This window comes from Ixodes scapularis, unplaced genomic scaffold (assembly GCF_016920785.2).
Source record: "Ixodes scapularis isolate PalLabHiFi unplaced genomic scaffold, ASM1692078v2 PGA_scaffold12__126_contigs__length_90152505, whole genome shotgun sequence".
Lineage (NCBI taxonomy): Eukaryota > Metazoa > Arthropoda > Arachnida > Ixodida > Ixodidae > Ixodes > Ixodes scapularis.
The window spans coordinates 88,213,778-88,229,278 of record NW_024609838.1 but is presented as its reverse complement, the minus strand read 5'-3'; the positions used below and the strand labels follow the sequence as shown (position 1 = coordinate 88,229,278).

The 15,501-nt window shown below is 46.3% G+C and overlaps 1 protein-coding gene across 1 annotated transcript; it reads right to left on the bottom strand.

Moving 5' to 3' along the window:
• Positions 1–801: 801 nt before the first annotated feature.
• On the bottom strand, positions 802–15,483 carry LOC8025611. Its single transcript, XM_002409530.4, has 7 exons — positions 15,137–15,483; positions 13,935–14,001; positions 13,426–13,600; positions 11,117–11,208; positions 8,390–8,578; positions 6,255–6,500; positions 802–1,059 (listed from the first exon to the last, which is right to left on the bottom strand). Exons 1-7 carry the CDS (start codon positions 15,298–15,300, stop codon positions 901–903), a joined length of 1,092 nt encoding a protein of 363 aa, XP_002409574.3. The 5' UTR covers positions 15,301–15,483; the 3' UTR covers positions 802–900.
• Positions 15,484–15,501: the final 18 nt, after the last annotated feature.

Sequence of the window (15,501 nt, the reverse complement as noted above, 5' to 3'; positions counted from 1 at the left end):
GGCGTTCTGACGTCACCGCAACCCCTGCAAAAGATGCAGACGAACTTGAGCTCCGCATTACGAAAAATATAAAAAAATACCTGCAGACTTTAACGAATAAAAACTGTGCCTTCCATGTAACAATATGATTTTAATGTGCATAAAGATATATAAATTCAGCAGTGAAGGCAGTCATTACGAGAGGCTAAACAATATTTTTACAAAAGTGCAACACGTTTTCTTAGCGACAGGCATTGATGCAATTTAAGGGTATATAATAAGAATCGGTTTAGCTTTAGGTTAGGTAAGGCGAAACGATGGTATAAAAAAGTGACCACATATACACTAGCTGGAAACAAAGTGCCAAGCAGGGACAAGTAAGCCAAAGATAATACCTTGGTCATTCGATTAGTAAACGTGGCAAATAAATTGTAACTTTTAGGGTGATCAAAGTCATTCATACCCAAGAGGCCACAAATAGTGTATGAAAATGTAAATGTAAGCAGCTGAATATGCAACATACATTCAGAGACAATCAAAAGATGACTAGGATTTTAAAAGATAAACACCAAAAAGTCCATACACTGAAAAGTCCATGCACCGAAAACTCCACACACTGAAAGGTTCATACACCGAAATGTCCGTGCACCAAAAAGTCCACACCGAAACGTCTTACACCAAATGAATTACCCAGAGAGCGAGAAGTTGTGTCATTTTGCACATTAACAAGTGGTTTTGCACCCTTTTTTTTTCACAGCAGCAGTGATTGTTGCAAGATTGTAGGCAGCAAAAAATGAACAAATCGACGCCCAACGAGTCGGCTCATTAGTTACCAACTTTGTTGACCGTTTTTATTTTCTTGCAGAGAGTTGTAAGTAGAAAAAAAAAGAAATGAGAGCATTAGAAAACCGAGAGGAATGTCTAGGGTGCCGCTTGTTGACAGCCATCGTCTCCCTCTTGCAATGGTCCCTTGTCATTCCAAAATTTCTTGAGACCGTGCGGTGGAGGCTCCCTGTCTCCTCCGGTCAGCAGCATCTGTTTGCTGACCCTTGCAATGGTCGTGAAGCTGCAACCGGTTACCTGCAACCGGATCAAAAGAAGGAAACAAAAGATTAGCAAACTTATATTTGACACTTTTGGCCCCAAAACTGCCGTGCACTTGGAGACTATATGAAGCATGCGCAAACTGCTACAGACATGCTTCATATCATATTGCACCAGTAAGATCGTCGCAACAGCCGATAAGAACAATGAATCAAAAATGAAAGAGCATGAACATTTAATAACTGGTTGGTTAACAATAACTTGAAGGCTTAAAAGTGCAAAAAAGACAAAGGAACACATACAGCATAGACAAGCACTAACTACCAACTTCGTACTTTCATGCAGACAATCGAACAGATCTGCACATGCGCAAAAACTCGTGCGAAAACAACCAAAACAGTGATAGCTTTTGATAGGAAAGCTATCACACAGCATGAACTACTATACAGATGCTTCGTTCAATCAACCCATACAAACACGTGTACAAAAAATCCTCGAGAAATTTTTTTGCCACCGAATAAAATAGGCGACGTGCTAACGCAGCTGTCACCTGAAGAGTTAAACAGGTATATTTCTCCCCACCGACACCCAGTCACGTTATGAGAGCATCGTGTACCTGACCCAACAAATGCCATTTTGTCGTGCAAATGTGCTTGGAAAATTTATTTTCCCACATTACTCGCTGTTCAACTTTGAAGCCAAATTTACAGCCACGGCAGGAAAAAGCGAGATCCTGACAGACAGTTTTGGAAGACTTCTGACGTTTTCAAGAGAGCTAGTTGGTTCATGCTTGTTAAAATGCCAGCTGAACGTTTGAAGGACACAAACACATATATATAGAAAAAGAGGAAGAATCCGTTTAGCGTTTTATAGAGAAAGATTATTTCATTAAAACAGTTGCTAGTCCAGCGGTGTGCCTGCCTTTTTGTTTTGTCTCTGTGTGTGTGTCCTTCAAACGTTCAGCTGGCATTTTACCAAGTTTTGGAAGACATGCTCATCTTGCAACCTTTCATTTCCAGGAGAGCCTTTTTATCATACCCAATGAAACCAACTCAAATACGGCTAAATACTACAATGCTACAAACACCTTACGCGGGAGTACAACGGGTGTCACCAGACATAAAATTAGTTCTTCGTAACACTACAACATTACGAGTAAGCTGAAAGAAGCAACGGCAATTGATTGACTACTACAAGCAACGTTTGACAATGGGCGAGTTCTAGTGGCTGGCTAGGCTGGACAGCGAGCTACGGCAGAAAGGTGTCCGACACAGATGCCACCGCTTGTGTACCACCATCGGGATTGCGACAAACCACAGTATTAATTCCCATCCACGCAGTACACAGCTTGGCTACGTTTGACTAAAGCCAAGAAGAAGGCGTAGAGTATTCGTGGGCACCGCCATTAAAAAACATTGGTAGCGACAAATGCGGCGTTTAATTAAGGATCAAGCGATTGTTTTAATTTGTGTAGAAGACATTACAGTCATTTTTGGGAGTGGAGAAAATATACTTTTATGAATTTAGCGGGGAAACCGATAATGCGTGCTCAAATTTAGCGGCGAAACTGAATTGCCGTATAGGCCATGTGACACCAGGTCATGCGAACCCATTTTTCCCACTAAGTTTAGTGGGGACACCGATTTGATATTAGGTCTCGTAACTTCAGGTCACATGACATGAATTTCCCCGCTAAAATTAGCCAGGAAGTTGAATTAGTGTTCAGGTCATGCGACGTCAATTCCACCGCTGAATTTAGCGGCAAATGCATGGACAGATGGACAGAAAGGGGAAGTTTTGGGATTGGGGGGGTTCCTTTAATCGGTACTTCATGCTTTAGAATGTGACTTTCTGAGCTTTAGACGTGGTGTTAGGAGACTGGAACAATATCTTTCTGCTCTGTTGCCCACTGATTTTACATCTCTGGAGGACAGAAAAGCATTTTCGGCGAATTCAGATCAAGTTTCAGATAACTTCTAGCAACAATGATTTTAAGCAATAAGATGGTTGAAGAGTCATTACTCCGGTGCATACCTGGTTTATTTTGCGAGTCTGGCTAGCACATTGTAGGACTTTGAGCTACAACAACAAACCACTGGGACAAGCATGCTTCGTACGAACCCAAGGTTGTGTCCCACGTAACGTAGTCAAGCGCTTACGCCTTTACACAGTTGCGACATAACCAGCTAATAGTTGAGGGAACCAAAACAAAGATGTGGTAAAGGCACCCAACCAGACATGTGTTAGATGCAACATACCATTATAGTAATCATTACAGATTGTTCTATGAGCCGCCGATAATACTGGCAAGACCTTCTAGCGCCGCAGATGACATCGGCCTTTCCCATCGGGCGGTCTCCTCTTTCGAATATCTTTCGTACCACCTAGAGTAACTGCATGTGCACCACTTGTGGAGCAGCGTAATGCAACGATATCTCCTTTTTGATCCAATGAGCACTGCAAGAAGCGACTGCCGCTCTTGCAGGAGACGCAGTGTCGCGCGACCTCGGTCCACGTTGGCGCGGTGTTGCGTCGGCGGTAACCCTCCGCTTCGGACAGACGCGCGCACGTGCTGCATAGTCGTCGTTCGATTGTCCGCGACCGCTTAAAACTGCGCCACCGTTACGAATAGAATGCAATTACACACTATCTAACCGGCACACATGACATCCGAGGATTTGAGAAGCTTCTTCCTCGTCAGACTTAGGTGTAAGGTCTACAATTTGCAAACGCAGAGGGAAGGATAAGTTTCACCTAAAACTAGGTACTCCACGCTTCACGAGGCCATCGTAGCTGAATGAGGGAAGGCTAAGATCGGGTGGCGCCGCGGGCGTACCCTCGAGAGATAACATTTTTATTACCAACTCCGAGTGTCGCGTCGTCGCACTACACTAACAACTGTTTTCAAAACGTATCAAATGCCATATACATTAACAAGTACACGTGTTTGCTTGTGGCGTTATAACATTAAAATGTTTTAGTAGGTGCCTTCCTCGATATGTTTGGAGAACCCAAAATGGGAACTAGAGCAAAATTTGGTGTCCAAATTTCAGTAAAACCAAGTAAACAAAGGCAGTCATCTTTTTTTTTTTTTTTCGTTGTTTGCGTGCATTTTAAGATCTTCAAAGCAGAGACTACGTCGAGCTTCTCTCCTCTACAAAAGCAAATCTAAAAGTGCCCCTCCCTTCCCCTTGATGGCCCTACTTGCCCACTTCTCGAGGACAACCTCCAGGATGGCAACATTTGACAGCATGACAAACCAGCTTCAGCAAATCTAAAAGCGCACCCCCTCCCCTCTTCCTTGATGGTCCTACTTCCCTTTTCTCCAGGTGAACTCTTCCCACACTAATAGCGGACCTCATTTTGGGGAGCGGCTCGTCTCCCATTATCTCGTCGTCCCGTTGAAGACGACTGTGGTGTCTGAGAAATGTGCTTTTTGTGCAAGCTGGCCGTAGTTTGGACGGTGCCATATGCAATTACTCGCCGCAAGCTGATGCCCCTTTCTCGTCAATTGAATATGATGCTTCTTTTTACGTAAAACACAAAAAAATGCTGCACAGAGAAGTTTCTATCGTGGGGTACGTAAATTTCATTGTTTCTCAAGTATTCTCGCAGCAAGGACGAGAACCGTAGACGTGGGTTGAAATAGAGCGACCATCTCGGGCAGTTAAGCAATAGAGCTAAAGACGCAAACGACGGTCCGCTCTGCAACCGGCGAGGCGGAGACAAAGTTTAAACTCCGCAAATGTCCAGAAAACATTGTCGAAACGATATGCATGCGGAGCGAAGAGCAGCGGCAATATTGAAAGACCAATCCAACTCGGTCGTCGCGTCGAACCCATAAACAATGCCGTGTTTTGAGAGCATTAATTCCAAATATCGGGTCAAATAGGACACTTAGAAATCCGTCTCGAGTTATGTAATGTGAATAAAATGCTTAGTTTACAATTTTTATGGCATTTATTCGTCTCCGATGACGTGGTATTTCCGACAGCCTTGACGGGAGCCTGCGGAGCCTCACGCCTCGCTGAGCTTTCGAGGTTGCAACAGTCCGATACATAATGGTGCCTACAGCTTCGACGTTTGCTCTTCAGCGACAGCTGATAGCGATCTTAAAAAGTGACGCATGGACATCCCAATGACTGAGCAGGCTAGCGAAAGGGCTTTCCCAGTGTTGCAAATATTTTGAGCTAGGTGGCGCGACGTGTCACAGTGATTGCTCCAAGGCTACGAGGAATTATCGGCGAATGGAAAAAGAAGGCGACGCTCTTCAGTAGTACTACAGAATGGGTCCTCAATTGGTGTATTTACCGTCCCATTCTGCCCATGCTTCGAAAGTGCTCCTGCTGTGGCAAAAATTTATGGCACATCATGGGAGTCACGTTGTCAGATGTTGCCATCCTGGCGGTCGGTCCCACGACAGCCAGGGAAAGAGGCGAGGCGACGTCGTCTTGCGCATGTCGTTGAGCAGAAGTCGAGACACCACTAGTGAGGATGCCGTAACCACTCCAGTCAGAGACACACTCCGGGCACCGTAGTACGGCGTCCCTCAAAAAATATTTACGGTAATTTTTTGGCCACAAAAATAAAGTGTGCGTCACCAAAAGCTCGGTTTCTGTCCAAATGTAGCGCTAGCAGTCTGGACCAGATGCGAAAGTTTCCAAACTAACCGTTCCCTTATTCGAAAGTTATAAGCAATTTGCTTGAAACTTTCGATGGGAGAATGGGGCATAAACAATTTCTAAAAACTGCTTATAACTTACGAATAAGGTAACAGTTCAGTATGAAACTCTGGCATCGAGTTTGGACAGCAAGCACTACATTTGGGGCAGAAAATGAATGTTCGACGTTGCATACCGTATTTACTCGAGTAATAGCTGCACTGTTTATGAAGAAAACCTGAGGGTTCACTTTTCCACGGAGCATGAGAATTCCCAATCACCGCAATTGAAAGCATGATTCAAGCTGTTTACAGGACATGAGATAACGTCTTCGTGCGAAGATAACATCTGTGAAGATTGCATTTGTATGAACTATCGTGTTATCGATCCGGGTATTCGCTTTGTTATTTATGCGCAACGTAATGATTGGCTCTATATGTGTTTTGCGGGAAAGCAGATGAAAGGGCCTTGTTCATAAATAGTGCGGCTATTATTCGAGTAAATACAATAGTTTATTTATGTATTTAAAAACACACTGTACGTTTTTGGGGGAGGACCCCTGGTACCCACCCAGGAGATGAACTTGTAGCAGTTTGTCGAGTTTGGGCCGCTGGGAGTGAGCATCTCGGCGAGGACGCGGCGGTTCTCTGTCTGCCCCATCTGGGAGCGCTCCCGCCACTGCTCGACGAGCGTGGCGTAGCGCCGCGCCAGCGCGGCGCAGCGCTGCTGGCAGCACGTCTCCGAGGCCATCTCTTCGAGCGTCTTCAGCCGACCCAGCGCGGCCTTGCCCTTGACGCGCTGGACGCGGCGGCCTTTCTGCGACACGGAGACGACTACTATAACAACAACTGCATTTTCCGGACTTTAGGCCACCCCACTACAGTAAAACCTCGTTATAACAAAGTTGAAGGAGCGATCATAATTATTTCGTTATAACCATTAGTTTGTTATAGCCAATGTCCATTTCTTCCCTATTAGCAAGCAAGGGGAATTATGATTGCTTTGTTATATCCATTAGTTTGTTATATCCCATTTTGTTATAACGAGGTTTTACTGTATTTGGGCAAAATATTAGTTTCCTAAGAAATTCCGAGTCGTCACCCACCCCACCCGTGAGTCGCTACTCCGTGATGCATGTTAGAGACCCCAGGCTAGTGGTCGCACTGCACTAGCCAAATGTCTCATCTACAGCCGAGATACCAGACGCCCAACGAGGCTGACTAACTTTGGGCTGTATGAACATACGTGGAACATCATTATTAATATTATTATTACCCCCCCCCCCCCCCTTTTTATGAATTGGAGGTGATGGTGAGGGGCTATAACTAGGGACATTCTTTCTCCAGGGAAGCCTGGTTCTCGCTCTCTCAGCCTCTGCTAGGAGAAGATCGTCGCTCTACGTTGGATCACGTGACGTGACCAGTAGGTACTGCTCGCAATGACGATTTGGTATCCACTCAGGCTAACCTCCTCGCAACGACATTTCCAAAGTAACTTCCATCATCTCGATCAAGACATTCAACTAGCACTCGTGTGCAATCGGTGAGGAGATGAGCGCTGCATCAGTGTTAGATGTTTCATTTTTCGCTTCGGGAGTGGAAAACTGAAATCGGTCAGGTGCCAGCCAGGTAACACATTCTGCTTTAATCCTTTGAGTGCCGTTTGTTTCCTACATGCCAAACGCAAGTTCTGATCCCTTTAACGCTGTAGCCTGGATTATAAAGTCAATATTTTTATCGAAGACCCATCGATTAAGGGGCAGAAAGTTGATTTATGACTCCTTGCCTCCAACAAACGACATTTTCTCCTACTGTACTTTTCGAGACAAGGTGCTGCACACCAAAACTGTAACTTTGTTTTCACAGTCGTCGGACTCGGAGTTCGCTAGTAACTTCTAGGTCTTAGCGTTCACGGTAAAGCGCGAGGTTGAACGACATAGGTTCGCCATTCTCAAACAACGAAAGAGAAAACCGAAACAAAAGTCCCCTTTTCATGCGCTGCCAACGGGTCCCATCAGCCCAGGCACGAGTGGCAGAGAGAAAACCGATATTGTGCAATGAGTACACTTAGCACGGCAGGGGGTGTTTTTGCCCACTCAGTCGTGCTGACAAAGACCAGAAAGCCCAAAAACGTGCCCCGCACATTTGCACGGTACGTGGGACACTAGGAAAAGCCACACTCACTCCGTCTGCAGTTTGTGCTAGTCTTTTCACTATGGACCACCGATGTTAGCCAGGGTGAAACTAAGCGAACGAGTGCACCGCACGGGTGTTACCTCATATGGCTTTTACACAAACGTGATCTTAAAGGCTGACGACCAAACTCGAGATTCTGCAAGGCAGAAGATCCTCCTCACAATGGGGGAGGAGGAAACAGGCAACGGTAGACAGGGTAGAAGGGGGAGAGGAGGAACCGAGAAAAAATGTGGAAAGCGCGAACTGGTCGTCGGCCTTTGATGAGGCGAGCGGTCAAGAGGCACGATGTCACGCCGCTCTTGCCGGCCCATTTTGCCAGCAGTGCAATCCTACCAGACCAGCTACGCCAGCTGCTCGGTGGCTTTATAATATCTGACAGCCACCGTGCCGACCCAGGTTCAAGCCCCACTGGGGCTCGAATCTTAGCCTTAACGTCGTGTAACCCTCCCAGCAATTTCCTTGTAACAACGACTCATAAGAGGCATTCTTCCTTAAAAACCAAAGGCTCACGTTTGGCTCTGTCTTGAGGCAGCGGTGCAGGAAGTTGTTGGAGTAGAAGAGGACCCTCTGGGTGGCCCGCTCGCACAGCCGCAGCTCCCTCAGCCTCGGCCGGTGCTGGGCCACAAACTGCTCAAACTGCTCGCTGTGCTTCTGGCCATTGCCCAGCCCCACCGTCTGGACGCCGTTCACCCGCTTCACCTGGGCACCCGCCGGGCAATACATTCTACCGATGCACCCCAATAAAAAGAGTCGCGAGTTAGGTTTCTGAAGCACGGTTGTACTCAGCTACGATTGACAATACTACAAGAACAGTCTCAGTAACTCTTTTTGAACAGGAACATTATTCATATCCAACACTACATCATTAAAGGTGAGCTCCGGCAAAATTTTGGTGGTCACTGATTTGCCTCGAAATTGGTTCAACACACAAATAGACACATGGGCGCTAGTAAACCAATACTATACAAATCACAATAATCTCTTTTTTTTTCTTCGAAAAAGCCTTGAAGTTTTAAAATTGGTCTAAGAGGCTGAGAGGCTCTACTGGCAACACTGAGAATGTGACGTCGGATGTTAGCTTGTTCCCAATAGGTTACAAGAAGATTGATGGCCTGAAATTCAGATTCAAATTAATGCCGGTTAAGCTCAATTGCCAGTAAAACAAAAAAACATGAGCACTATGAGGGTGCGGGCTGTGCGTGCGACGGCCACGCACAGAACGTAGGCGCTCGCGCGCCACAGACCGTGCTCGGCACGGAGTTCGCACCCTGCCCAGCGGGTGGCACATCAGGGCATTGTTGCTCACGGGGGACATGCCCTGATGAAGGAAGTTATGACTGTGACGGTTGGAACATAGCTCATGTGGAGTGAATTTATGTAGAATAAACCCCTAGACCCTCACAGCACAAAGTACCGTATTTTCCGGGCTATAGTCCGTGGACTATACATGTTTAAAAGTTGAAATTTCTGGCTGTGCGGACTATCTACGCGTGCGGACTATACAGGAATTATGCTTTTCAATATCGTTGATTATGACGAGACGGGACGGATATTGTGAATAAAAGAGTATGTTATTGATAATTTATGTATATTATAGGCTTTTTTTGTGAGCTAAGAAAACACACCTATGTCAAGGCGTATGAGAAGAATTTCGTATCGACTAAGCACCAGGTGCGGACCACGCACTGGGTGTGGACTATGCAGTAGGTGCGGACTATCTAAGCAAAAACTTTCATTTTTGACCCCAAATTTGCCTCTTCGGACTATACACCGGGTGCGGACTATAGTCCGGAAAATTTGGTACAGTATTTTTTTTTAAGACTGCCCGCTTGACTGGCAAGTTATGCATGTGACGTCAACCCACTGGGGAGAGTGAGAAAATTTGGATGTTGGTTTTATCATCACCTTGATTTGCCATTCCCTCCAAAGCTCTTTTGAATATAGAGATAATAAATAGCATGCCGGAAAGATTAAAGCCTGGGTGTTGTGAAAATTTGTTTAGGATGGGTAGCGCAAAAACTGCCTTTAAAGACTGCCACAAAGCGAGGAAAATTTGGACGAACTGCAGCGTGTGATGTTTGAAGTTAGGACACAAAGAAAAAATAAGCGTACGAGACGAGAGAGGCAGGTGTTGTCCCGTTGATCCTGCATTCTTATTATTCCTTTGTAACTTTAAAAAAATCTATAGTATTTCTGAACCAATTAGGAATGGTGCCGCTTTCTAATACGTGATCTTTCATATTTTAAAAGAATTGTGCCGTTATACGATATAACGCCCTAAATCTTCGAGTGACGCATCTACCACTCACTTCAACTTTGCATCGACACAAAATTCGCTATTGTCAGCTGCAACCCAAGGTCTGCAGGAGCCCACAAAAAGCAAAGCTTCAGTCACACAAAGAAGGGATGGTGCAGAGGTGGCCCTTTTATGTAAACTACCGCTTACGGGCACGTGCTGAACACTGTATGATCTGAGAATTCCTAAAATATATATAACCTTAACTTCCAAGCAACCGTATATCATTATAGAAGGTATCCCACTCTATAATGCTAGGAAAATTGTGCGTCTTTACTGAGAAGAGCATTGTTCACCGAAACATTTTTGGCTCAGCTTCTCCCGCAGATTTTTGCACCAGACTGTACATTAGCATGCATCTGCACACACGTCATCCTTGCATGCCATCTTGCAAACATCCTAAAAGTTTGTCGGGCGCTTTAACTGTCCCCAACTAAACGACTTGATCGGCAACTGAGCCAATGGTTTAGATTAGATACTCTTGGCTATCAGTTGCATTGCATGGGTTGTTGGAGAGCTTATAGGATCAATGAATTGGAGTGGATATTTTGGGCTATCAGCCACCCGCGTGGGTAGTTGAATAGTATAAAAACAATGAATCAGATTGAATTCTCACAGCCATAAGCTGCCCAGAATGGACCGGATTGGATTATTTCGCCTTGAGCTGTCTGCAACAACCTGTGCGGGCTCCCGGCTGCCCGCATGGTTTTGTACGACAGCATACAAGACCAATGAATTCGATTGGATACTTTTGACTTTGAGTCACACACAATAGATTGAGTTGAAGTCTTTGGGCCTTGAGCCACCCTCACAGGCTGTTGCATAGCATCTAGGACCAATGGAATGGCTCGGATTCATTGGATTGAATTCATTCAGAAAAAAACCTGGAGTAAAGATGGTCGAGCCCAGTGAATCTAGCCGAACCAGGGCTGGTGACTCACCTCATTCCAATCGTAGCACTTCTGCTTGCACAGCTTCTGGGCCTCGTGAAGCAGAGGAAGCAGCGACTGCACTCGGAGATCCCGGCCTTCCCCTGGAAATGCATGGATGCCAAAAGTAAGAAGTCGCACCACACGATTTCAAATGCGAGGCTGAAAAGAAAGACCTACGGCACACGAAAACATGCACAATCCCTAAGTACAAGTTCGAGGGCTTGGCACCCACCTCACACAAACCTTTTGAAACACTAGCCTGTTGGTGATTTTCACATGCTTTGCCACATCATCCTCATTCGTCTATCCGTCTATCGTCTATCTATCCGCTGTGCGTCGTTCCTTGAGCCTCCCTATCTGTTCAAACACGCTTCTTTGCAACAAAACACTTCCTTCATACTGCGCACAAAGTCTTCAATAAATATTGGCACAATGACACAGCCTCCGAACACCAAAAATTAATCGCTGCACGCTGCTCTTTCACGCAAATCACAAGTGGGGCAGCCATTGTTTCTCGCACCACAGACACAACTTAACTGACGTAATACGTTCAAACCTGCACAGCAGTGACTGGAGAGACAGCGACCTCGTACGAAAAGCTCCCATAAGGCAGTGCGACCAACGAAAGTTTTAAAATAACCGCAGCGCAGTCATTTTTTTTAAACAACCTCGTAATTATGGTAAAAACAAGAAGGCACTACATCTCCCAGTTACGAACAGTCTCTGTGCACATTATGGTGTGGACGACAAAGTTTTTATTGAGAAAAAAATCAAATATGATCAAGTTTTGAGGTCACGCCCACCCCGCGTCATAGACGTTTGCCCATTGCCTGAGCCTGCAGGGAGTTGCAGAGAACCTGCGACTGGCCTACGAAATATCGTCCCGTTGGAATGACTAATCCTCTTGTTTTGAGGAAGGCTTACAGCCATCAGCATTGAGCTGCGAGGCGTCTTCCTTTCCTTTTCTTTCTTTTTTTTTTTTTCCTGGTTCTTGTTCGAGCCCTCGAATGTCTCAAACAAATTCACCGAAAGAAAGACTCCACCAACTGAATTACACGAGACTCCATCATGCGAATGCGCGCTCGGATTTTCTGCGCAACCTCCTCCTTCTCACGGCATTTCCTCCTCGCAGATCAATGGCATGCTAAGTTTTTTCCGGAGATGAAGATCCGCCGTGCGAATACACCATTACCCGCAAGTACCAAAGACAAACCTAAACCAACGCGCCGAGCGAGATGTCATGCCATAGCCGCAAGCCTTCCAAACTGGCTGCTTTATTAATCACCCTCGTATCTATGGTAAAAAATAAATCTGGCACTTGCATTCCCTCGCTACTGAACAGTCTTCGTACACATTACCGATGGGGAATTGGCCACAAACCTAAGACGCATTGAACGAGACCATGGTGCCTGGCGTGAGTCTCCGACTAGCGTGTTTATCGCATACTAAAAAGTGGTCCCTCGATTCCTGCTTGACGACGCCAATAAAGTGTAATTTTGCCGCCAGCCGCGCTTCTGGCGGTGTTACAGCAGTGACGGTGTGGCAGATGCCTGTTTTGCTGCAGGTAGCTCTTCAGCTAGACTTCCACGAAAGCTTTAACAGCCAGCAGTAGGGACGACAGCGACACTTGCATTCTCTTGTGATGCTTTCCAGAACATCTACACCCAACCGTAAGGATCACGGCATCCGACACATTGAAGTGACCACACTCTTCGAGCCCCAAGACAGGACGCGTATCGGGGAGGAGGGGAATCGTGTTGCGAGACTTGAGAACTTCAAATTTGGGTAACCTTTTTTATTATTTCGTATAATTGCGCACATTTCTTTTCCTCACAGTTTGTGTACTGTTTGGCATGTGCATGTAACACATTGGTCTGAAATATTACTTTAGTATTAATGCATATATGTTCTGTAGATACCATGCGTGTCATATGCAAATTAACCCTCAGTATCAGAATCACTTTAGAGCGTACCTTGTTTACTGATCACAAAAAGCACCCTCTCTACCGATGCGTCCTTTCGTTTAAACACAACTTTTATCTATTCGGGAGAGCCGAAGCGGGGCAAAACACTGTTCCACAAGCATGCTGGCGGGACGTCGAGACCAAAGCCGGAAAAGCAGGACCTGTCCCGCCTAAATTGGGACATCTTGTAACTTTAGACAGCGTGTCACTCCAGCTTTTGCGACATCATTTGTTACCATTTTGGGACCACCGTTTAAGTGTGCACACGTTCCAAACATTACGGCGAAATGTCACGCTACGGCTACAAGTATCCTAACACGGGCTAATGGAGAGACGACGTGCAGAGTCGCTCACCGTTTCCAACGAGGTACTTCTGCATGCAGGCGCACGGTCCACGCACTGGCCGGTAGTCGGGGCAGAAGAGCCTTTCTGCGCTGGGGTCGTTGTACACCTTGGCCAGGCTGGACGCAAAGGACCGTGCCTCTTCCAGGTACCTCTTCTTGTCTTCCTCGTGTGCGTGCGTGCTTTGCTTAAAAAAAAAGAAAAGGGCCGTTTAACGACACATGGGGAAGAATGTTTCTCACTTTACGAGAGTTTACTGACAGTAGTGGGACCCAAGTGTACTCGCAAGCAACGGCACTGACCGAGAAGCTTGTTCGTGGCGTTACGTTGCAAATAATGCGATATCCAGGATTTCATTAACAAGTTCTGCGATTCCCACTGCGACGACATTTAAGTGTGGATCGTACAGTGGACACGAGCTCTGCGGGAGCGTTTGATTTGGGCTTGTCACACTCAATGCCTCAAATGGATTTGGGCTCTTCTTTGGCACATTGCGTGCGTCCATAGAGATGACTGCTTACTTTCTCCTTGTAACCGACATCCAAGCTGGCATGAAGACAGGGCTTGCAGAGCAGGTTGAGTGCACCCCTGAAAGGGGAAAGACACCTTTTGACTGGGATCGCGTAGATACGAAAAATAGGGCTCATTCCCAATTGCGGCCCCAAAAATGAGGCCGCAATTTTTGCACAAGTTGCCCGGAGTTCGGGCAACTTTCTTCTTTCTGGGTTTAGCGGCCCATTTGATGACCGGCGAGTAAGGCCTCGTAAGCCGACGCCGTTAATTTCCACGTGTTTGTGGGCTTTGTCAGCCACAATTTTCCTATCGAAAATATCTAAAAAATTGCTCGTGACTTTTTAGTTTAATGCTGGCAAGCTCCGAGACTTTGGCATCAGGTCCGCACCATTGGCACTACATTTGGGCAGAGACTGAGCGTCCGGCGATTTGTTTTCTGCAGTGAAAAAAAAAAAAAAAGCGGTAATTTTTTGGGGGTAAGATACACATGTCGACGAGGAATCTACCATTTTAAAAGTGACTCACACCACCTGACGAAAAACGGGGTTCAAGGATTACTAGGATTAATAACAATGTGGGCATTGGGAAGGAGAGGGAAGAAGCGTCTTCGAATGAACTTGGGGCACTAAGAAAGACAATAATGACAATAATAATCCCTGGAGAAGGGGAACAAAGGGCAGACAGAAGTAACACAGCTAAGTGACTGGTGCGCGACCAAAAAAAATCCGCCTGGTCCTGGTATCAAACCAGGGACCTCTCCATCTCCAGTGGAGAGCTCTACCAACTGAGCTAACCAGAAGTTAGACGGCATTAGAACAAACGAGTTTTATAGTTTTATCAGCCGCCACCAGTCTAACACCAACAAGGCTGAACGGCCTACATTTTAAAGTTACGGTGACGAGTGGTACACGACTGGCGTGGTGCATGTTAAAGACCCCAGGGTAAGAGTTGTACTGCACTGGCTAAATTGCTCATCTACAGCGTGTGTACTCATCGCAACTTTGAAATGGCTGACCAACTACTCGCCGCATAAATATCCACGCAACCCCAATTATTAAATTCGGATAGAGGGGCAGCTCAATGCTAGCTGCCTCGAGGTCTACCCACTATTTTTCCCATCAGATCTAGCCAATCAAAGCACGGCGTTCTGACGCAAAGTGCGCGTGTTCATGCGCAACGCGTCGGCTGCAGTTATTCATACGATACGCACCTTACTGGGCTGCCGCAATTTTTGCACGAGTTGGCCGCAGTTCGGGCAACTTTCTTCTTCCTGGGTTTAGCAGCCCATCTGATGTCCGGCGAGTAGGGCCTCGTGACGCGCACCGTGCGACTTCTCGTTTTGACGTCGGAACTGGCCGCCGCGACATCGCTCATATTTCTGTGCTGTTTACGCCGCTTGCTCTCTGTAAATTACCAACAGTAATTATAGTAACTCTGGAGGGTGCGCGGAATGCTTCAACATTGCAAGTGGCAGCAGTAGCATGGGACAGGACATTGATTGGGGCGTTGGGCCAGTTGGGCGGTAGCAGACAAAAATGTTGTTTACACGACTGACATGACTTAACAGCAGAGCCG